At 44.6% G+C, this 22,053-nt stretch overlaps 1 protein-coding gene across 4 annotated transcripts in view; it reads right to left on the bottom strand.

The window, feature by feature from the left end:
* ZFYVE26 (zinc finger FYVE-type containing 26) overlaps nucleotides 1-22,053 on the bottom strand; it is a 72,537-nt gene that overhangs the window by 30,560 nt on the left and 19,924 nt on the right. For all 4 annotated transcript variants that reach the window (XM_086320082.1, XM_086320085.1, XM_086320083.1 and 1 more), the window contains 13 exons: nucleotides 21,444-21,512; nucleotides 20,673-20,824; nucleotides 18,429-18,630; nucleotides 17,316-17,579; nucleotides 15,008-15,127; nucleotides 14,749-14,913; nucleotides 13,342-13,560; nucleotides 12,646-12,748; nucleotides 11,058-11,803; nucleotides 9,028-9,224; nucleotides 4,949-5,053; nucleotides 3,149-3,271; nucleotides 2,584-2,760 (listed from right to left, as the gene is read on the bottom strand). In XM_086320082.1, the coding sequence (XP_086176208.1) occupies nucleotides 2,584-2,760; nucleotides 3,149-3,271; nucleotides 4,949-5,053; nucleotides 9,028-9,224; nucleotides 11,058-11,803; nucleotides 12,646-12,748; nucleotides 13,342-13,560; nucleotides 14,749-14,913; nucleotides 15,008-15,127; nucleotides 17,316-17,579; nucleotides 18,429-18,630; nucleotides 20,673-20,824; nucleotides 21,444-21,512 (2,642 nt within the window). The remainder of the gene's footprint in view (nucleotides 1-2,583; nucleotides 2,761-3,148; nucleotides 3,272-4,948; nucleotides 5,054-9,027; nucleotides 9,225-11,057; nucleotides 11,804-12,645; nucleotides 12,749-13,341; nucleotides 13,561-14,748; nucleotides 14,914-15,007; nucleotides 15,128-17,315; nucleotides 17,580-18,428; nucleotides 18,631-20,672; nucleotides 20,825-21,443; nucleotides 21,513-22,053) is intronic.

The following is a 22,053-nucleotide window of genomic DNA, read 5'->3' as shown; positions in this document are numbered from 1 at the left end:
CCTCAGTCTTCTGATCATTTCTGTTTTTCTTTATCCTGGCCTGACATTACCATCATTATAATGTCTTCAAAAGTTCAGGAATGTATCTGACAGCTTGGTGTTGAAGTGGGCATTCCAGGAAAAGATAGGTAGGATCTAGCTACTATACTGTTTTAAAGCTACTGCTATTTCACCATAACCCAAAATACCCATATTTGGAAAGAGTTAACTTTTCATCATTATTTTAAGATTGATATTGCCAACACAACAACTGAAATAAAGGCATAAATTTTCAAAAATAAAATAAAATAAAATTAAGCCTAAAAATAATTATTGGAGTAGGAAGATTGGGGATTGTGGTTGTAATACTATTTGAGTTCTATAATATTTCTTTAGCAACGTTTAAGGAAAACGTGAAATAAAATTTTTTCTGATGCGTAAAAAAAATAAAATAAAATGATTGCCATGTGTAGAATGTAAATTATCCAACAGGGAATAGAACAGCAAAAAAGGAAACATGTTTTAATGGCTGAATCATTTTTCTGATTAGTTGAAAACATCCCTTTGTTAAAGCTGCTGGGACGGTAGCAAAATGGTACCCTGAACAGTGGTCACTTATTTGATTTTTACCCACCAATATTCTTCAGATTAAAAAAAAAAAAAAAAAAGAAAGAAAATAATGATTAGTGATTAGTGATTAATTAATACGTCTCCCTACTACACCATCTACATCCACCATCTCCCTACGACTCTTACAATCTTGGACATGAGTTTGAGTAAACTCTGGGAGTTGGTAATGGACAGGGAGGCCTGGCACGCTTCAGCCCATGGGGTCACAAAAAAAAAAAAAAAAAAAAAAGAAAGGAAGTAAGGCTGGACTCCTAGCTAAATCCTCCAGGTGGCAATCAAGATGAGGGGAACTGTCTCTGGAAAGGTTCAGATAGTAAATATTTCAGACTTTAAATATTCAGACAAAGGCCATAAGGTCTTTGTGGCAACTACTCAACTGGTAAATGAGCGTACATGCTTGTGTTTCAATAAAACATGATTTATAAAAGCAGGCAGAGGACTGGATTTGGCTCACAGGTGCTGGTCTCCTAACCCCCAGCCTAGACCAACCAGGCATGATTGACTTCTTCCTGATCCTTAAAGTCACCGTTCTGTCCTTCTGAGGCTTTGCTAGAATAAGCAATAGAAGGTGAACTAAACCTGGCATCTCCAGGGTCCTACAGGTGAATGATGACTCTAAGTTCTTCCTAGGGGTTGTTATCATTGGGCTTGAAATATGTTCACTGGCTCTGATCATTGCCAGTCTTCAAAGATTCCACTCAGGCACAGTACAGCCAAAAAAGAAAAACAGATGTATCCTCTTTAGGATCATTTTACGTGGTTGAACTCTTAGCAAGTAGGCTGGTGGTCATGTTCATGGCTCTACCAGCACTGGTTCTATTCATGCGGTGTGTTCTATACTCAGGGGACAGTATGACAGGCAACCACAATCATCAGAGAGTTAGAAGGCCTTATCTTTTCCTAAACACTACTCCACTGAAATTAGCTTGTAATTTCTTCTACTAGGTTACACATCAAGGGTAAGGACTTGTTATCCCACTGCATAGTGAGAGAGTCAGTTCCTAGGCAGGTTGATAGGGAGTCTAGGGGTTCCCAAGGAGAGAGGGGTCTGGAATTCTCAAGGAGGAAGAAAGGACAAACTTTTCTTTCTCCACATTCCTTAGGATTATATAACAATAATGTATCTTGCCTAAGGACAGTCTCTGGATTAAACCTTCTGACACAGTTTTTTTCTTTCTCCACATTGCTTAGGATTATATAACAATAATGTATCTTGCCTAAGGACAGTCTCTGGATTAAACCTTCTGTTATCTTAAAATGTAAATTATGGGAGTAGGTCTGATGAGGTCTTTACAACCTCCAGACATTCTTTGGATTCATTGGAGAGTATATAACTTCATTGTTAACACTAGCAAGTGGGTACTCTTTCTGCCCCCTTCTGATGCCTATGTCAGAAGTTTTCTCTATCTCCTTTATACTTTAATAAAACTTTATTACACAAAAGCTCTGAGTGATCAAGCCTCGTCTCTGGCCCCAGATTGAATTCTTCTCCTCTGGGGGCCAAGAATCCTGGTGTTTTTGCGTGATTCAACAACAACCTTTCAATAGACAGTTGACCCCTTTCCTTTAGCACAGAGTAGTTTTAAGGATTTAAAGCAGCAGTTTTAAGTCTTCACATCAGAATCCTTCTGGAAAGCAGGCAGGTCCTGTCCCAAAAAGTTCAGTTGTAATTATTCTAGAGTGTGGGTCAACTACTGCTATTTTTAGAAAGTCCAGGTGATTCTAATTCATAGTCAGAATTTAGAAGCCTTGATATAGCAGATGTCAGGCAAAGCATATAGAGAACTTAGGAGGACTGTAAAAATCACTTTGGAGGCAGAGCAGTAGGCAACGCTAAGTTCTAAGGGATATGGTGGGCTATTAGGGTCAAGACTTTGTATAGCACAGGTCAAGGAAGGCAGGTGCCTGGAAGAGCAAGTTCTGAAGTGGGAGCTGGACCAGCATGCTTTCCCAACAGCCCCTTCCCCTCCTGACCTTGGATCCCATGTACAGTGCCTGGATTTCACGGTGTCGGTCAGCAGTCAGTTCTCCATAGAAGTGGGTGGTGAGGTAGTTGGCCAAGAAGTGAGAAGTGGCCAAGCTAGGGTGCTGGTCGAGGGACTGCTCTGTGACCTCAAGGCACATGGTGGGGTCGGGAATTCTTTGTAGAAGCTGTTGCAGGAGGAAGGTAGAGGAGAAAGGTGAGGCCTGTAGAAGAACTCTTAGTCCAGCCTTGTTTTGTTTGAGAACAGAACCTTTCAGTTTATTCACTTTGGATTAACCCTTTTTCTACACTCATTTTTTTTCCCCCCACCACTCCTTAGCTTCACAAATGATGATTTTGACAGGACCAGAGATCAGCAGGATCTTGGACCCAGCTGCCCACCTGGCATCTAATGTAGGGTTGGCACTTACAGGCAGGGTAACTATAACCAGCTTATGGAGGAGCAGATGTGAGACTGTGACTGCTCTGAATGGGATCCAGTAGGAACAGAGCCATCCGATTCGACCAACTTTTGCATCCCTCCCCAAAGAAAACTGGGAAGAGTTGGAGGCTTACCTGCAGAGCCTTTTCATGATCTCCTCTTTCTAGAAGGTGGAGGAGATGCTTCTGATGTAGGTTGATTAAATGTTCTCTTGGAATAGGGTAGAGGCAGCCCCACTCCTCACACAGCTCATACTCCTGGAAGGAAACACACATGCCTTCAACCCATTTAAAATCCAGGCCTTGTCACTCATTCAACGCTTGCCTGGTTTTTCTCAGCAGTCCTGAATCTGCCAAAGCCCCAGGACAGCTTGGGAAGTGTTGATGGGAACTTCGTTGTGGGATTAAAGTGGGATCATAAAGGACTACAATTGGCAAGGTAAGTTCTGAAAATGGTGCAAGTAGGCAGCTAAAGATGTCCTTTTCCTCTTAGCTCGACTATAGAAAAGAAACAGATGACATACAGCCACAAGCACTTGGTATCGGTGCCGGGAAGATACTAAGGAAGTGGGCAGGACGGAGAGGACTGTCAAAGGAGACAGAGCCCACTCAGCTCTGACTGTGGCCATATGACTGTGCAGGCCCCGTGCTGCCAGAGGTTAAAATTTTTCAAAAAAAATTTTTAGGGCTTCCTTGGTGGTCCAGTGGTTAAGACTCTACACTTTCACTGCAGGGGACATGGGTTCAATTCCTCATCAGGGAACTAAGTTATCTCTCACATGCTTTGTGGCACGGCCAGAAAAAATAAATTACAAAAACATTTTTTTTTAATTGAAAAATCTCCCTATTTTCCAATGCTGGCAATGAAATCAATATGAAAAGCTAAAAATTCCACAGACCACTATTGCACAGGCCAAATAAACACGTTGGTGTTAGATTCCATTGATATCAACCCTTGCTACTCCCTGCATCCCCACCCCCAATTTGTGAACTCTGGATTAAAGTTTCAGACGGTGGAATTCTCAGAGCTACGTCTGAGTGTTCTATGGTGGCATGTGGAAGGCTCTCCCCACAACTCTGCCTGGGGCCACCTTCTTCAGGATGTTCCCTTGTCTCTCAGGCTACATTAGATGCCCTGCCTGTGCCACCACCACCGTCTGGGCTTGCTTCTGTCACTTGGTATATCACAATCACCTAGGGATATGTCTCACATTGCCCCCCACCCTCGCTCTACCCACCCCCTTCCCAAAATAATGAGCTGCACAAAGGCAAAGGCAAAGGCAAAGGCTAAGTTGAATGACCTTTAGTTTCACCATTGTCTAGCAGTGGTCAATAAAGGTTCCCTGGATGAGTCAGCACCTGAATAAACACATCTACATTTTGATCTATGATACAGATCAGCTTCTTAAAGGGTAAAGAAAAAATTTACTCAGCATTCAATGTCCAACAAACACATGGAAAGGTAGTTGAGGTCATTAGTAATCATGACAATGTAAATTAAAACAATGATGAGATACCGTCTTATTGGCAGAAAGTAAAAAGCTGGACGATGCCAAAATTGCCAAGAAGATGCAGCAATACGGACTGTGAGTGGGAGACTAACTGGGCCAGAACAATGTGGTAACATCTTAGTAAAGGTGAGGATGCTCGTGCAGCAGTTCCACATTGGGTATGTATTTTGTACCTACTGTGGACAGTGTAGGAAATTTCATGTATGAAAACAAGGGTGTTAGTTCAAAAGCGTTAACTGCCTTATTCTTTACACTTCTCTGAATGTTGGTAAGTTTCACATGCATAAAAAAGAGAAAAAAGAGTGTTATGTAATTATAGAAAAAAATGTGAACCTTGACATATGGAAAGGAGTCTACCTAACTGGCTAAGGAGGGGCAAATCTAGAAAGAGGAGGAAGGAGAACAGTACCCAGGAAAATGGTACCTTGGCTTCCAGAATCAGGTTCATGACAGTCGATGGGTCCTCAGCACAACAGTTCCTCAGGGCCTGCCAGTTACACCACACCGGGGTAGACTGCAAACCTAGAATCTAAGGGAAGACAAGAAAAGCTATCAAACCACACTGTAGTTTCTCTGTCCAGGAACAAGTCCTTGGAGTTTCCAGGGATGGGCCATCCCCAGGTCTCTGTACCAAACTTGCCAGGAGAGAGAGGGAATGAGAACCAATGGGACAGAGTGTTTGGAGAGATGAGTGAACCGATCTGGCAAGTATAACCAGAGAGCCAAGATTTGGAGTGGGGAGGCCCCAACTGTAGGACAGTTCTCAGAGGCTTCTGTCCTTTGCAGCTTGTTCAGTCTTCTGGGGTCACTTGTCTCTTGCTCCTTCATCTCAAAACTCTATCCAGGTTATTCTTCTGGCTTGAATGCTCTGTGGGATCACCCTTCAGGCAGCATTTTAGCTCAGCATGAAAATTGCTGAGGAAGAGTAGAAAGAAAATCTTTTTCACTTGCCATTTTCACTTTCCCTGGTAGGGCTCTGGACTCTGGTTAACAGTACACTTGGAAAGATTAGCATATATGTATACTTGTTATGTAGCTGTATCACGTAAATCTATCTCCCTAAGCCTCTTGATCTTGAATATAACACATACATCACAAGAACCTTTCACTTGAAAGGTTGAACTGAAAGTGAAATTGTCACTTTCAGTTATCCCTTTCAAAATGGCTATTGTTATAGTGAAGAGTTCTCATAAAACACGATCCACTGAAGGAGGAAATGGCAAACCTTGAGGAAATTTTTGCCTTGAGAACCCCATGAACAGTATGAAAAGGCAAAAAGATATGACACTAGAAAATGAGTCTCCAGATCAGAAGGTATACAATATGCTACAAGGGAAGAGTAGAGGGCAATTACTAATAGATTCAGAAAGAACGAAGTGGCTGGGCTAAAGTGGAAACGACGCTCAACTGTGGATGTGTCTGGGAATGAAAGTAAAGTCGAATGCTGTATACAGCAATACTGCACAGGAACCTGAAATGTTAGGTCCTAAAGCAAGGTAAATTGGACATGATCAAGCAGGAGATGACATGAATGAACACTGACATCTTAGGAATCAGCCGACTAAAATGGACGGGAACCGGTGAATTTAATTCAGATGACCATTATATCTACTACTGTGGGCAACAATTTCTTACAAGAAATGGAGTAGCCCTCATAGTCAACACAAGAATCCAAAATGCAGTACTTGGGTGCAGTTTCAAAAATGACAGAATCATCTCGGTTTGTTTCCAAGGCAAACCACTCAATATCATAGTAATCCAAGTCTAAGCCCCAACCACCAACACCAAAGAAGCTGAAGTTGACTGGCTCTATAAGACCTTCTACAGCTAACACCAAAAAAAGGTGTCCTTTTCATCATAGTGGATTGGAATGCAAAAGTGGGAAGGCCAAGATACCTGGAGGAACAGGCAAGTTTGGCCTTGGAGTACAAAATGAACCTGGGCGAAGGCTAACAGAGCTTTGCCAAGAGAACACACTGGTCTTCAGATCAGATCAGATCAGTTGTTCAGTCGTGTCCGACTCTTTGCGACCCCATGAATCGCAGCATGCCAGGCCTCCCTGTCCATCACCAAGTCCCGGAGTTCACTGAGACTCACGTCCATCGAGTCAGTGATGCCATCCAGCCATCTCATCCTCTGTCGTCCCCTTCTCCTCCTGCCCTCAATCCCTCCCAGCATCAGAGTCTTTTCCAATGAGTCAACTCTTCGCATGAGGTGGCCAAAGTCTTAGTAAACACCATTTCCCAACCACCCAAGAGATGACTCTACACATGGACATCACCAAACGGTCAGTACCAAAATCAAATTATGTTCTTGGCAGCTGAAGATGGAGAAACTCTATACAGTTAGCAAATCAAGACTGGGAGCTGACTGTGGCTCAGATCATGAGCTCCTTATTGCAAAATTCAGGCTTAAATTGAAGAAAGTAGGGAAAACCACTAGGTCATTCAGGTATGACCTAAATAAAATCCCTTATGATTATACAGTGGAGGTGACAAATAGATTCAAGGGATTAGATCTCTTAGACAGAGTGCCTAAAGAACTATGTACAGAGGTTTGTAACACTGTACAGGAGATGGTGGCCAAAACCATCCCCAAGAAAAAGAAGTGAAAGAAGGCAAAATTCTTAAAGAGATGGGAATACCAGACCACCTTACCTGTCTCCTAAGAAACCTGTATGTGGGTCAAGAAGCAACAGTTAGAATTGGACATGAAACAATAGACTGGTTCAAAATTGGAAAAGGAGTATGACAAGGTATAGCAGAGTACATCATGTAAAATGCTGAGCTGGATGAATCACAAGCTAGAATCAAGATTGCTGGGAAAAATATCAACAACCTCAGATATGCAGATGATACCACTCTAAATGACAGAAAGTGAAAAGGAACTAAAAAGCCTCTTGATGAAGATGAAAGAGCAGAGTGAAAAAGCTGACTTAAAACTGAAAATTCAAAAAACGAAGATTATAGCATCCGGTCCCATCACTTCATGGCAAACAGAAAGGAAAAAAGTGGAAGCAGTGACAGAGTTTATCTTCCTAGTCTCTAAAATCACTATGGACAGTGACTGCAGCCATGAAATTAAAAGATGCTTGCTCCATGGAAGAAAAGCCATGACAAACCTAGACAGTGTATTCAAAAGCAGAGACATCACTTTCCCAACAAAGGTCCATATAGTCAAAGCTATGATTTTTCCAGTAGTCAGGTACAGAAGTGAGAATTGGGACCATAAGGAAGGCTGAGTGTCAACAAATTGATGTTTTTGAATTGTGGTACTGGAGAAGACTCCTCAGAGTCCCTTGAACTGCAAGGAGATCAAATCAGTCAATCCTAAAGGAAATTAACCCTGAATATTCCTTGGAAGGACTGATGGTGAAGTTCCAATACTTTGGCCACCTGATGTGAAGAGCCAACTCATTGGAAAAGACCCTGATGCTGTGAAAGACTAAAGGCAAAAAACAGAAGAGGGTGGCAGAGGGTGAGATGGTTAGATAGCATCACTGACTCAATGGACATGAATTTGAGCAAACTTCCCTAAAAGGCAGGGGAGCCTGGTGTGTTGTAGTCCATGGGGTCACACAGAGTCAGACACAACTAAGTGACTGAACAACAGCAACACTGAAATTTAACTGAAGTTTAAAATAATCTTTAAAGAAGACAGATTAAATTCTATAAAAACTCTTTACCATCACCAACAAAGACACCATATCCATAAAATGTACACAAAGCTCAAATATACAGGTATTCCTTGGGGGTACTGCGGGTTCAATTCTAGACGACAACAAAATGAATGTTATAATAAAGTGAGTCACACGAATTGTTTGGCTTCCTAGTGCAAATAAAGTTATGTTTACACTGTACTGTAGTCAATAAATTGTACATTGTCTGAAAAATGCACATGCCTTAAATATTTTATTGCTAAGAAATGCTATTTTTTAGCATCTGAGCCTTCATCTAGGTGTAATCTTTTTGTGACAGCAACATCAGAGTTCACTGATCACAGATCACCATAACAAATATAATAATAATGAAAAAGTTTGAAATACGGTGAGAATTCTCAAAATGTGACACAGAGACATGAAGAGAGTAAATGCTATTGGACAAATGGTGCCAAGAGACACTCAACACAGGGTTGCCACAGACCTTCAATTTGTAAAAAACGTAGAATCTGCAAAATGCAAAAAAGCGAAGTGCATCAAAAAAAAGAAAGGTATGCCTACACATAAAAAAGATGCTTTTTAGACTGTACAGCATCATTGCAGTGTTAACCTTGTTATGATTTTTAATCCTCATCTGACACATATATATTTAAAATCATAGGAGTCAATACAATGGGAACCAGGTAAGAGACCCTATCGATATTCACCTAAGAACAGAAGCTAGATACAGAGAAATAGCCAGGCCTAGATTTTGTTTCTTAAAATCCACCATCACATGAGAACAGGCTGGAGCTGGTAACAGGGTAAGAAGCCTACTTCCTTTCTCTTGATGCCAGGTCGTATACCTTCTGATACACCTGCAGCTCTGCGAGCTTTCTCCGTAGCTCACACTCCAGCCCATCTTGGACAGCTGTGTCTGAAAGGCAGTAGGCCAGGATCTCCAGGCACCACTCCAGGGGCCACCGGTCCACAAACTGCAGTGTTAGCTGACTTCTCAGCCATGCATCCTTCACAGCAAACAGGAACTGCCAACCTTCTTTGTCTACGAGACAAAAAGATGTTCAGCAAGCCTGGCACGGGAGCTCAAGAGTCCAGGTTACTTCTTAAGAGAAGGGCTGCGTTCAGTTTTACAAACAGGAGCTGGGTGGGTCCTGAAGATCCATCCGACCCGAATTAGTTTTTACACTTGGAACAATTCTATGATGGGGACAGATGCTGTATCTTGTTTCTTGTTTATGCAAATGAAATCAAAGTCATGGGAGTTTCTGAAGAGAAAGGAGAAGAGAAGAGAGGAGAAAGGAAAAAAGGGAGAAAGAATGAAAAGAGAGAAGACAGAAGAACAGATGAGGAGCTCCATGGTTTGGCAAGCTGCATGCACAGCACCGTTTCAGACTCAACTTGTCAGCAGAACTTTTGGTTTTCCCTGTATTTCCATGCTGCTTCCTACATTATGACTTGAAAGTTATTGCAGGCAAACTAAGTGTTTTTTGTTTTTTTACTGTTGTTTTTACTTAGAAGCTCTCTTTCTTACACTCCCACATCATAGAGCTGAAACACAGACTCGAAGCCATTAAGACCTCGGAGCTGGTCATGGATTTCTCTACCTTCTCATGGAAGGATTTTCTCCTTTGCATAGAGAAGCCTAGGACCCACTCACAGCCTGCCTGGCTCTTGCTCCCCCTAGTGGAGGGCTGAAGGTCGCCACTCTCACCTCTGGGTACACGTCAGTCTCCTGGGGAGCTTTTATAGTAGGAGTTAACTAGCAGGCCCTTGTGTATGTATGTTTTAAATAATTTTTAAAAATCATTTATTTATTTACTCTTGAGTGCACTGGGTCTTTGTCACTGCCCAGGCTTTCTCTAGTTGCAGTGAGCACGGGCAACTTTCTAGTTGCGGTGTGCAGGCTTCTTATTGTGATGGGCTCTAGAGCACAGGTGTGGTTGTGGCTTCTCATTGTGGTGGGCTCTAGAGCACAGCTGACCACCTCAATAGTTGTGGTCCCATGGGCTCTGTTAGCAGGTGGGATCTTCCTGGACTAGGGATCGAACCAGTGCCTCCTACACTGGCAGGTGAGTTCTTTACCATCAGGGAAAGGGTCTGTTTTTATAAAGATTTACTAGAAGATAGCCACACTCACTTATTTATGGTCTATGGCTGATTTCATGCAGTAATGACAGATCCGAGAGGTTGCCACCAACCCTGTAGAGCTTACAAAGCCCTTTACAGAAAAACTTTCCTGATTGCTCTTTTAAAGCAAACACTTGCCTGAACCTTATCATGGGCTTCTGGAAATGCTGCTGCTGCTGCTAAGTTGCTTCAGTCGTATCCGACTCTGTGCGGCCCCATAGACGGCAGCCCACTAGGCTCTCCCGTCCCTGGGATTCTCCAGGCAAGAATACTGGAGTGGGTTGCCATTTCCTTCTCCAATGCATGAAAGTAAAAAGTAAAAGTGAAGTCGCTCAGTCGTGTCCAACTCTTCGCAACTCCATGGATGGCAGCCTACCAGGCTCCTCCGTCCATGGGATTTTCCAAGGCAAGAGTACTGGAGTGGGGTGCCATTGCCTTCTCTCTGGCAATGGGGCTCAGATATTTGTAGTCTATAACATTTGCCAATGATTCTGACATGCAGGGTTGAGAATACTGGTTATGAGTGCCTGTCCCAAAGCTTGATGGGCTTGGGTTCTAAGCTCTGCTTCACCACTGACTATCCTGGGCAGTTTCCCACACTCTGGGCCTGGCTCGCCTCTCAGTATCATCAGACTATGGCGGCACCTTTCTCTAGAGTTCCTGTGAGGATCAGACATGATGAGCCACTCGGTGAACGCTCAATGTTATTACCACTAGCTGAAGGAGAGAGACACAGCTTTCTGCTCACCACAAGCCGCTGCACAGCTCAAGACTGCATCCTGTATGCTGCTCAAGTCGTCCATATCTTGTCCGTACACATCAGTGAGCTGAAGGGCCCGGCGCCAATCTCTAGCCACCAGGGCTTCCTCGAAGGCCTCGGTGAGCACGTCCAGGGCAGTGGGAGAATGGGGGCCCAGGAGGACGGTGGACAGACTGGCCTGGCCACAGAGACTCACGGCCAGACTCTGCCCCTGCTCGGAGGACCCTCGGAGGGGTTCCCAGGCAGCCAGGAGGGAGGCCTCCAGCACAGGGAACTGTTCCAGGAGACGCTCACACTCCCGAGCTACCTGCTCGGCTGTCAGAGGCACTTCCCTGCGGCCACGAAGCTCCTTCCAAGACAAGCTGGGCTTGGTGACCTTTGACCCCCGGGAAGCCCCCAGACAGGCCACAGTAGCCAGCAGCTTCGAGCGGGACTTCAGAAAGGCCAAGGCGGAGGAGGTGAGGGCTGGGGGTGATGAGTCCCTCGGAGAGGAAGGGGGCTTTCTCTCCAGTGTGGGGTTCTCAGTTGACTTCAGGCAGCTCAGCGTGGAAAGTGGGAGGTCATCCAGGCAGCGGGAGGTGTGCAGCTGGGCCAGGGTGCCCAGGCGGGTCAGAAGGGCTGATGTCTGCTTGCTCTGCCTGGAGGAGCAGAGGGTGAGGGGCTCGCAGCAGCAGTTGACAATGACCTGTGGCACGCTCAGGCTCAGACCCTCTTGGGCCAGGAGGGCTGCCAGCCTGGAGGGAAAGAAGCAGAGGGCACGCAAGGCTTGAGTACCTGGGCACCATCACTCAATCTCCAAATTTCTTTACGTTTAAACAAACAGAGGTAAATGCAGACTCTCTGTTTGCCCCTAATCCCCTCCTCTTTTTAACTCAAAAGGCAGCCTATTAGACCCAATGCCCTGCCCCTTGCTTTTTTACTTAATAACACATCTGGTAGATCTGTCCATATCCATCTACAGAGAGGCCCCTCATTCTTTTTTTTTTTATAGCTACACAGCATTCCATTATCTGGAGGAACCTGAATTTAACTAGTCTCCTATTAGTGGACGATGGCTATGCCATACAAAGTTGTGATAAAATGACTTAGTACATACAGCATTTTTCATATGTATAATAAAGCTTTGGGATAAATTTCCCAATGTGGACTGCCAAAAATGTCAAAAATGCGGATCGTCATTTTAGTGGACATGGACAAACTGCTTTCCCACAGGGGCTGTGCCAATTTATATCCTGCTGGCAAACTGTGAGAATGTTTGTTTTCCTACAGCCTAGCCAACTAATTGTGTTATCAACGTTTTGGATTTTTGCCTACTCTTAAGTAGAGTCACCTCTTTATTTTATTTACTTATTTATTTTTAATCTGATTTTAACCCCTTTATTTAGATGGGGATAGGAAGAAACAAGGCACATTGAATTTTAATGAAGCCTGCATAAGAGTAACTGCAAATTAATGGAAAAGTTGAAGAAATCTCCGCTTCCTGTACTGGACTCAAACACAGCTCCACTGAGCCCTTGGTTTCCTTGATGAAACAATTAGGAAGGCCCATGCCTTACACTCATGGGGTGGCTCCTACCTGTCTGGGGGTACTTGTCGCTCAAGCAGGAGATGTGACACCAGTTGGGAAGAGCTTTGTTGCAGGAGAACAAAGGGGTTTCCTACCTTGACCTCCACGTGATCTGCAGAAGTAAAGAAAGTGATCTTTGCATCACTGACCGCAACATTCAGAGCCCTATTTTCCAGACTCACCAACAAAAATAGTGTCAAAACTACATGGAAAGTCCTTTCATTGGTATTTTTCTAGGTAAAAGGTATTCTTGACATGATGCTGACCACAGGTTTATCACGCCTTAGCACTGTTCTAGAGACTTCCAACCAGACACACTTCAGTGAACAGGTCTAGCCACAAACAGCAATTTCTGCTCCCTTCCATGCGACTGAAGTGCAGGTAATACTTGCTCTGTGGTAATACTTGCTCTGTGGACTCGAGTAAGCGTCTGGCATTTTAAACAGAGACTCAATTCCTCTTCTCAGTTCTCATATCCACAGTAGATCGAAGATCTGAGAGAGTATTTTTGAGTCATTAATGCCATCAAAATGTACTGAATACTCTCGTGTGCTGTACTACTGTATGAGGCATCGGGGAGATAGAGGTGAATAAGAGAGGACCTCATAAATCTACTGCTGCACCTAGAACCTCTTCATCGTGTGCCTTCTTCTTCCTTGCCCTAGACACTTGTGGGCCGGTCCTGGCTGTATTCCTGCTACTTACCAGGCTCAGAGCTCAGGCTCCGAAGGAGAACAGCAGCCAGGGTGCTGCAGTACCTGAAGAAGGTGCCCATGTAGTCAGTCTGCTTGCCGCCTGCTGCCGTCTGTTTGCCCAGGTTCTTCTGGAGGAGCTGAGCCTGGATATACACAGGGTGGGCCTCGGCCTCCGGAGCTTTCTGGGCCACCTGCTCCACCAGGGAGGAGAGTGGGGTACTCCTGGGCTCTGGGAAGAGTTATGGAAGGAGAAGGCATGCAGTCTTGAGTCTGTGCATCTGGCTTTGGGTCAATTTCCAACACAATATGGGAACTGAGCCTCTGCTCAGTTCTGCATGGGGCATCCTATACGTGGGTATTATACTTACAAGGCAGCTATAAAATCCTAAGTTTAAGAAATATAAACGCAAGTATATACTGCATGGGGCATCCTACAGCTTGGGTATTACACTTATAAGGCAGCTACACAATCCCAAGGGCTTCCCTGATAGCTCAGTTGGTAAAGAATCTGCCTGCAATGCAGGAGACACAGGTTCGATTTCTGGGTTGGGAAGATCTGCTGGAGAAGGGATAGGCTACCCACTCCAGTATTCTTGGGCTTCCCTGGTGGCTCAGGTAAAGAATCTGCCTGCAGTGTGGAAGACCTGGGTTTGATTGCTGGGTTGGGAAGATCCCCTGGAGAAGGGAAAGGCTACCCACTCCAGTATTCTGTCCTGGAGAATGCCATGGACTGTATAGTTCCTGGTGTCGCAGAGTAGGAAACGACTGATTGACTTTCACCACACAATCCCAACTTGGTTCCCCGTGCAAGTGATTCTCAGCCAGGAAGAGTTCTGAGTCTGGAGAAATTAGGGTGAAGAGTTCCAGTTTCACCCCAGTGTCTCTGGGGTGGAACTCGTCTGTGAAATGCACAGCACTCTTTTGGGCATGGTTTGCCAATGTTTATGGAGTGACTTCTGGGTATATCTTTCACTAGGAATGAGAAACGTGCACCAGCTAATGGTGCGCTAAGCATCCCTTCACTTAGGAGGTGGGCAAACAGGTGGGATTAGTTACAAGACCAGTCCTGGTTAACTAGAGTGCTGGTAGGGCCCACTGCTGGGCTTCCCAGGTGGTGCTAGTGGTAAAGAACCCACCTGCTAATGCAGGAGACTTGGGTTCAGTCCCTGGGTCAGGAAGATCCCCTGGAGGAGGGCATGGCAACCCACTCATGCCTGGAGAATGTCATGGACAGAGGAGCCTGGCGGGCTACAGTCTACAGGGTGGCAAAGACTCGGACATGGCTGAAGCGACTCAGCACGCACACTCAAGGGCCCACTTCTGAGTCCTAAGCCTCCCTTCCGATGTGCTCCTTCACGCTCCGCTATGTCCTTTCCCTAGTTCAACCTCAACTGCTCCCTCACAGAAGGACTGGTACCTGGCAGCTCTAGCGCTTCTCTTAGCGACTGCAGGATCTGCTCCAGCTGCTGGGAGAGGGTGGTGTGGCTGGCTACACAGTCCTCGGTGAGGCTGGGCCAACACATCTGAAGCAGCTCAGCAATGCTGCACCGTGGGGGACCTCCTCCTTTATCCTCTCCACTCTCTATGGAGAGCAAACGAGAAAGAAAAAGTCAGGTCTGATGCTGACCCAACGTTCCGAGTCCAGGAGATTAAAAAAAGGTAGTTAAGCAGCTCACCTGATTTGATTTGCCCGGCTGACACAAGTGGGTAATTGAGAATCTTACTGATCTGCTGAAGAACGCCTGGAAAACCTCGAATGCCATCAGCATTGACGAATACGTGGTCTAGCCGGCGACCTGGAAATGGATGAATCAAGAGGGAATGCAGAAAAAACACAAGGTACTTTCAGAGATTGAAAGTCCTGTATTTACATGTCAAGTTTTATCTCCTTCAATATTAAGGGGGAGGTAGATGCTGTGCCAGTTGAGTAGACCAGTAAATCTGGTGTATTCCATGCTTGTGGTTCCAGGGCTATCTGCGGCAAGATGCCTCAGCTGTCCACAGCAGCAGACCCAGGAGCTCTGGTATTCCTGGGGAATTGCTGTCCCAAGCCAACCAGGTACTTCTTGTGGATTTGCCTTGGTACCTTTCTTAGTTGAGAATTTGATCTGGGATCCAGTCTCCTCTGATTGTTTTAAATGGTATCCTGATACCCTGACTAGACTATAAAGAACTTTATGTAGAGATTATTTCTTATACCTCTCTTGTGCTCCATAAACTTCAGATAATCTGGAAATGCAGCAGGTACTAAATTAATTCCTGATTGGCATGAAACGAGTTGGCCTGAACATTATATAATCTTCATTCATTTTGGAATATAAGCGCTAGACGAGGGGGCAGTAAACTGTTCAGTAAAAACAGCATTGTGTATGCCACAGCACACTTTCTTAGAACGACTATGTCAGCATTAAAGGATTTCAAGCCAACCGCTCAGAAGTGATTTAGAAGGGTGTGCATAAAAGAGTTAACACAGAAGGCCTGAGACTGCTATCCTCAGAAAGGCCTGCTGGCAAGGCTGGTCCTTGGCTGGCATCTCCGAACTTGACTGGTAGAAGCTTTTCTACACTGACAAAATTTTCCCTAAATGATGGAAGTGACTGATTGTGCCTAAACTGTACGGTGTGGTTTATGCTGAACACCTGCCTTCCTTCCGAGAGTCTGGAAGTTTGGTACATGTTGGGCAGAGGGTGCCTTTGTCACCAGCCCCCAGTAAAAACCTTGGGCTCTGGGTCACTGATGAGCTTCCAGTAAACAACATTTCACATTTGTTTGTCACAACTTACTGCTGGGAGAGTTCAGTACGTCCCGTGTGATTCCAGTGGGAGAGAATTCCTGGACGCTTATGTCTGGTTTCCTCCAGACTTTATCCCATGAGCCTTTTCCCTTTGCTAATTTTGCTTTGTGTCCTTTTGATGATACAATTTGTAGCCATGAGTATGACTGTATGCTGAGTCCTGTGGGCTCTCCCAGCGAATCACTGAACCCAGGGAAAGCTACTCATGTCACACCTGTTCACCATTCCACCCTCCGTATTACTCAGAGTACGTTCCTTTCTCTCTGCCTCGTCAGTCCTTCCAGTGTTGGGTGTGTGTATCAAGGATGGGCGGGGAGTGACACTTTGCCTAATTCTTTCTTCACATTCCTCTACCTTCATTCCTCTAAGAACTCCATAGACACATTCTGGGATATCATTAACCTCAAGGTATAATCCTCCCCTTAACTGTGATCCACTAAAATTTTCCCTTATACCTGGTGTACAAGTTTGAGACCCAGGTTTAGAGTGAAGTGGGATTCACTGTGGAGGAGGTATGCAGTTTAGGGGCACAAATTCCATTTGTACCATTTTTGGAAGGCAACTATATTCACCACTGTATCACCAATGCCATTTGAACCAGTTTTGAATGTTTATCTCTTTCTTGAGTTTATCTATAAACCAGAAGAAAATTTCCCCAAATGACTGTAGACTATTATGTCTGTTAAGAAGGTGAGATTCTTGGGCTTTCCTGGTGGCTCAGTGGTAAAGAATCCGCCTGCCAATGCACGAGACATGGGTTTGATCCCTGATCTGGGAAGATCCCACATACCGCAGAGCAAATAAGCCCTCATGCCACAACTATTGAGTCTGTGCTCTAGAGCCGGGGAGCTACAACTACTGAGTCCCTCACATGCTACAGCCTATGCTCTGAATAAGAGAAGCCACTGTAACGAGAAGTCTGAGCACCGCACCTAGAGAGTAGCTTGGCTCTCTGCAACTAGAGAAACAGCGAAGACCCAGCAGGGCCAGAAATAAAATAAATTAAAAAGAAAAGAAGGCAAGACTCTCAATAGACTAGTCACCAGAATGGACATGAAGAAATAAAGAAACAATCCTTTCTCCTTGTCCCTCCTTCCCCAGTAACTTTCTTCCTGTACAATTATCAAGCATCTCAGAACCCTGTCTCCTTATTTGAGAATAAAGGGATCATGTGAAAGAAGCATACTCACCCTGACTCTCAAGGCTGCTGTTAAGGCGCCGTTCAGCTGTTTCCAAGAGCTGCTTGCCGGTTTTCCAGAGCTGGCACTGTGAGCAAGCCAGGTCAAACGCAGCCATGGCGGGCGGGCTGAGGTCTTCCAGAACCTCTTTCAGGGGAGCAGTGAGCTCCATTGGGCAACTGCTTATCCAAAAGTCCTCCTGGAGCGTGGGGATGGGGTCTCCAGAGGTGCTGAGCAGCTTGTCGGTCACATCAGAGATGGAATAAAATACCATCCCTGGACACCCGGCGGTTGGGGGTAAAAGGCAAGAGGTTAAAATGATGCTCACTACCACTTTTATTTTGAGAAGTAGTTATAAGGTCAGGAGGAGTAAGGGTTTCTTCCAGGTCGGGCCTAAAAGTAGGCTGAGAAAGAATGTGGTAGGTCTGTGTGTGCTCATCTGAAAAGATCTCTAAAATATATTGCTAAAAAACCAAAGCAGAAAATAGTACTTGTTATAAAAGCCCATTCATATTAAAAACAAAAAGCATATGCATATATTCTTTTGAATCTGTAAAGAAAATTTCTGGGAGCATATAGAAGGGGCAGTGTGTGATGGTAACTTGATATATACACCCTAGACCGGCAAAAGATGTAAAAAATGGGACAAGGTTCCACTTTCAAGAAACAATGAAAGGATGAGCTCTTTCTACAGTACAGCCAAGGTTGGGCCTGGAGATCTGAGAACCCCAGGCCACAGATGTTAGACAAAACTTCTTCACTTTTTAGGAATGTAAAATAATCCCTGAATAACTACATGGGAAGAAGATACACTAATCAATTCCCCAAAGCTCAAGATAATGGCCATCAAAACCCATGGTGGAAACTGCATTCACACTCCTCAGTATAAGTCACGTAGGACAGACTTAATGGAATAGTTCGAGCAGCAGGTAAGAGACCCCTGTGGTCAGCATAGTTGGCCGCAGCTAGAAAATGACTCGGGGGGTGTCAGGACTGCTGGTCTTCAAGGCAAGCGTCCTGCCCTGGGTTTCTGTCATCTTCACAGTGAGCCTCTGGTTTGGGCGGTTTCTTGCCCACACCCTCCTCCCACAACTCCCTCAGCACCCGACAAGAGGGAAGCCGGACCTGCGGCCGCAGCGCTGCCGATGGCCTGCAAGGTGGAACGGCCACTTCCTGTTCTTCGGATGGTGCTGCTGCCCCCGTCTGAGTTCTGGTTTTCGATTTTATGTTCTACTTGGGCCAGCTCCTGGATCACCTCCTGGTAGCGCTCCATGAACATCAGCTCCCCAGAACTGTGTGAAGACTTCAGGTTGAAGGTGAACACCACCTGTCACAGGAGAGAAAGGAGTGTGGCTTTTGGTGGGCCTGCTGGAGTGGGGAGAGTCTACAGATCTGAAATCTTGCCAGGCATCAGCCTCTGGCCCTGAGACAGCTGCTTTGTGGGGCTGGAAGAGTGCTGGATGTGCAGAGAGTAGATCAAATGTAGAAATGACTCATAAAAGTCAGCAAGAGAGTCACCAGAGCCCCGGCAGAATATAGGCAAATGATGTAGACAATTTCAAAGAGAAAATACATGTGACTAATACACACATGAAAAAATGCCTTCCCCTCCAAGTAGGATTCCTGTATTTCTCACAGCTTGCACACAGTCCTCTTAACATTCCAGGAGGCAGCACAAGCAGGTGTTACGTTTAACTCCAGTTTTCAGGTGAGGATATCAAAGCTCAGAGACAGTACCTCAGAGGGAGTAAGGGTCTTTCCGATTTTTAAATTTTAAATTCAGGGAATTTAAAAGTCATACTACTGTGCATCTATCATAAGGACAAAGTGTAAAAATAAACTCTCAGGGGGTGGTGGTAGAATGAGCTGTCACAATCTTTTTTGAAAAGCAATTTGGCAATCTATGGAGCTTTAAAAATGTTTATATTCTTTGACTCAGTCATTTTTATGAGAAACTTTCTTAATGAAAAAATTCCAAAGTCTTAATGTGTAAAGGTGATAATCTTTACACTAGTTATTACAATGATTACAGGATTGAAAATAATGGTCAAACACAGCTACATGATCAGATAAGGTTACTAAAATCAGTTACAGAGCAAATACTTGTAATGTAAAAAGACACTAAAATTTTAGATTCAAAGTGATCTTGGCTCTATATAAAGGTCACATATATTTCAGAAAGACATTGGCAAAAAATATACTTTTATCTTTAGTATTGGTTCCTCTGGATAATTAGTTTTAATCTTATTTTATTTTCTGGTGAATACTTTTTGGCACTTTCTTATATGCACAACTTGCTCTGTAACCAGGTTGAAAAACTTCTATTAAAAAAGAAAAGAAGAAAAGAAAAACTCAAATTCTCAGAAAAGGAAGTGAGCACTTAAGTGGTAAAGCATCGGGGACCTCATAACTGACTTCTTGGTTTGGGTGTCAGAAAGGCTAGTGAGAGTCCTATCCTCCTGAGAGGGACAGAATTGTTACTGTTATTAAAATACAAGAGCTAAAATGTGTCAGAGGAAGTTAAACAAAAATTATCCCACTGCATAGATGTTTCCATGTAAACTCACATGAAAGAAAAATTCTGACCTGTGTGTTAAGAGACCAGCATAGGCATCGTAAGTAGAACAAGAGAGTTTTAAAAATTACAATGGTGGGTTTTTATGCTATTACATTTAAACAATAGCAGAGGATTCCTGTATTTCTCACAGCTTACACACAATCCTCTTAACATTTCAGGAGGCAGCACAAGCAGGTATTACATTTAACTCCAGTTTTCAGGTGAGGATATCAAAGCTCAGAGAGAGTAGCTCAGAGGGAGTAAGGGTCTTTCCATTTTCACTCCCTGCAATTTCCCCTACACACATGAACCTAACAGTCTGCTAGATCCCCTCCACTTCCTGCGTATTGAACTGGCTTTCTATTTCTTGTTAAAAATGGTCTGCACAGTGATTTATAACTATATAAAACCACATATATGTTCAGAGAAGGACTACAAGGAAAGACATAAAAATCAATGTTTTGATTGCCGCCCAATATTTTATCTTGCTAAAACACCATTTATGTTAAGAAAACAAATGATTCAACAGCTTAAATCTCCCCCAGGCTGGCTCTTGAAATCCACAGTGCTCAATGGGGTGGATCCCCCCCCCCCACCCCCATGGGGTGGATGGGGTCCCGTACACGCAAACTCCCTCCTGCTTCTCCTGCTGGAACTGCGCCCTCGGGTGCACCTGAGTGGCTCTGGCTGCACACACATCTGCCTCTACCTGTGGCCCGCAGGTCCCGGAAGGTAAAAGGCTGCCCTAGCGCTTTCCTGCGACAAGGTCAGGCTGAGGCTCCTAACGCCTGTTGCACAAGAACCCAGCTCACCTGGTGGGCTTCTGCAAAGTTCCCCCGGAGGATGCAGGATGCCAGCAGTGACTCCGGTGGGGAGAACATCATGGGGATGAGTGAACTGTGAGGTTGCGGCTGCAATCGGCCCTCCAGCTCGTTCTTCCCAGACGCAGCACTCAGACTTCCCTCTGTTGGGATACAGGAACATGGGCGGCTATGGAAGGGACAGCAATTGGGGAAAAACTATCCTGTCACCTGCTGCCCAACTCCTATCCTTCTCAAAGTCCTCTAAAAGGTCTATAAATAGATCTTGATTTTTCCTCAAATGAAGGGCACACCTATGCTATCATCTTTTTATCTTCTTCTTAAATCTGAAGTACAGTTGAAGTAGAGTTAATATTGCATACTTTCAGGTGCACAGAAAGTGATTTGGTTATATCTCCTCTTTTTAAAAATTCTTTTCCGTTACTGGTTATTATAATAAGTATAGTTCCCTGTGCTACCTACCCAGTAAATCCTTGTCTATTTTATATATGGTAGTGTGTATCTGTTAATATGCTAAATTCTTTAACATATTAAATATAAGACTTTATCATCTTTAAATGTAAGACTTACGTACCAACTACTTTCCTTGGGTATTTACTTCTGTTTCTCTCTACTGATGGGTAACTCAGCTGATAGGGAAATAGCCCCTTCACTGCTGAACACAAGCAAGAACTGCTCAGTCCAAGGTTTCACATCAGGGTGTATGACAACTCTATCAGGGCAAAGTTACTGGAAGTTGGCAACTGGCAGGGACACTGATACCTGAAGTACTTGTGCTCAGTTCACTACTCGTATTTTCCAGGGATGATCTGGAACCTTTGTCCTGGTCATCTAGAGGTATTAGGAAGAAACAGAGAAAATCAACCATCAGTACCTTACAGTGCAGAAAGTGGGAGGTTGGCTTGAGAGCTGAGATCCAGGTAGAGTGAAAAGATAATGAGTAGTTACTACACCAGTGGCTCCTTCTACAGCAAAACACCAAGTTCCTACGGACCTATATATATATGTATATATATATAATTATTTCCCCCACCCGCCGCCCAGTGGTGAGTCTTTATTCCTTTTAGCTGAGCTGTATTGCTCCCCTTGCAGGGAGGAGAATTTCCTCCTATCTCAGTCCAGCTGCTCCTTCTGAGCGCCCTGAGAAATGGGGATCCATCTTCTTAGTCTCATTCTAGAAGGCTCCAGGCTTCCTCAACTGATGGTCCGCTTCCCCTCCAGCATGAAGATACACCTACCAACAAGCTCCAGGGAGGGGTGCTGGCCCTGGCAGAGAGGCAGGGTCAGGAACTTGGGTGAGAGAAGCGACTCAGAGTCTGGCTGAAGGTGCTAGAGCAGCAGCTGCAGGAGTGGGCCCAAGAGGTGAGAGCGA

This window comes from Bos grunniens, chromosome 10 (genome assembly GCF_055505025.1).
Source record: "Bos grunniens cultivar Pamir isolate PY7600 chromosome 10, Bosgru_T2T1.0, whole genome shotgun sequence".
Classification (NCBI taxonomy): Eukaryota; Metazoa; Chordata; class Mammalia; order Artiodactyla; family Bovidae; genus Bos; species Bos grunniens.
The sequence above is the reverse complement of the archived record's forward strand: the minus strand, read 5'-3'. Positions and strand labels throughout refer to the sequence as shown.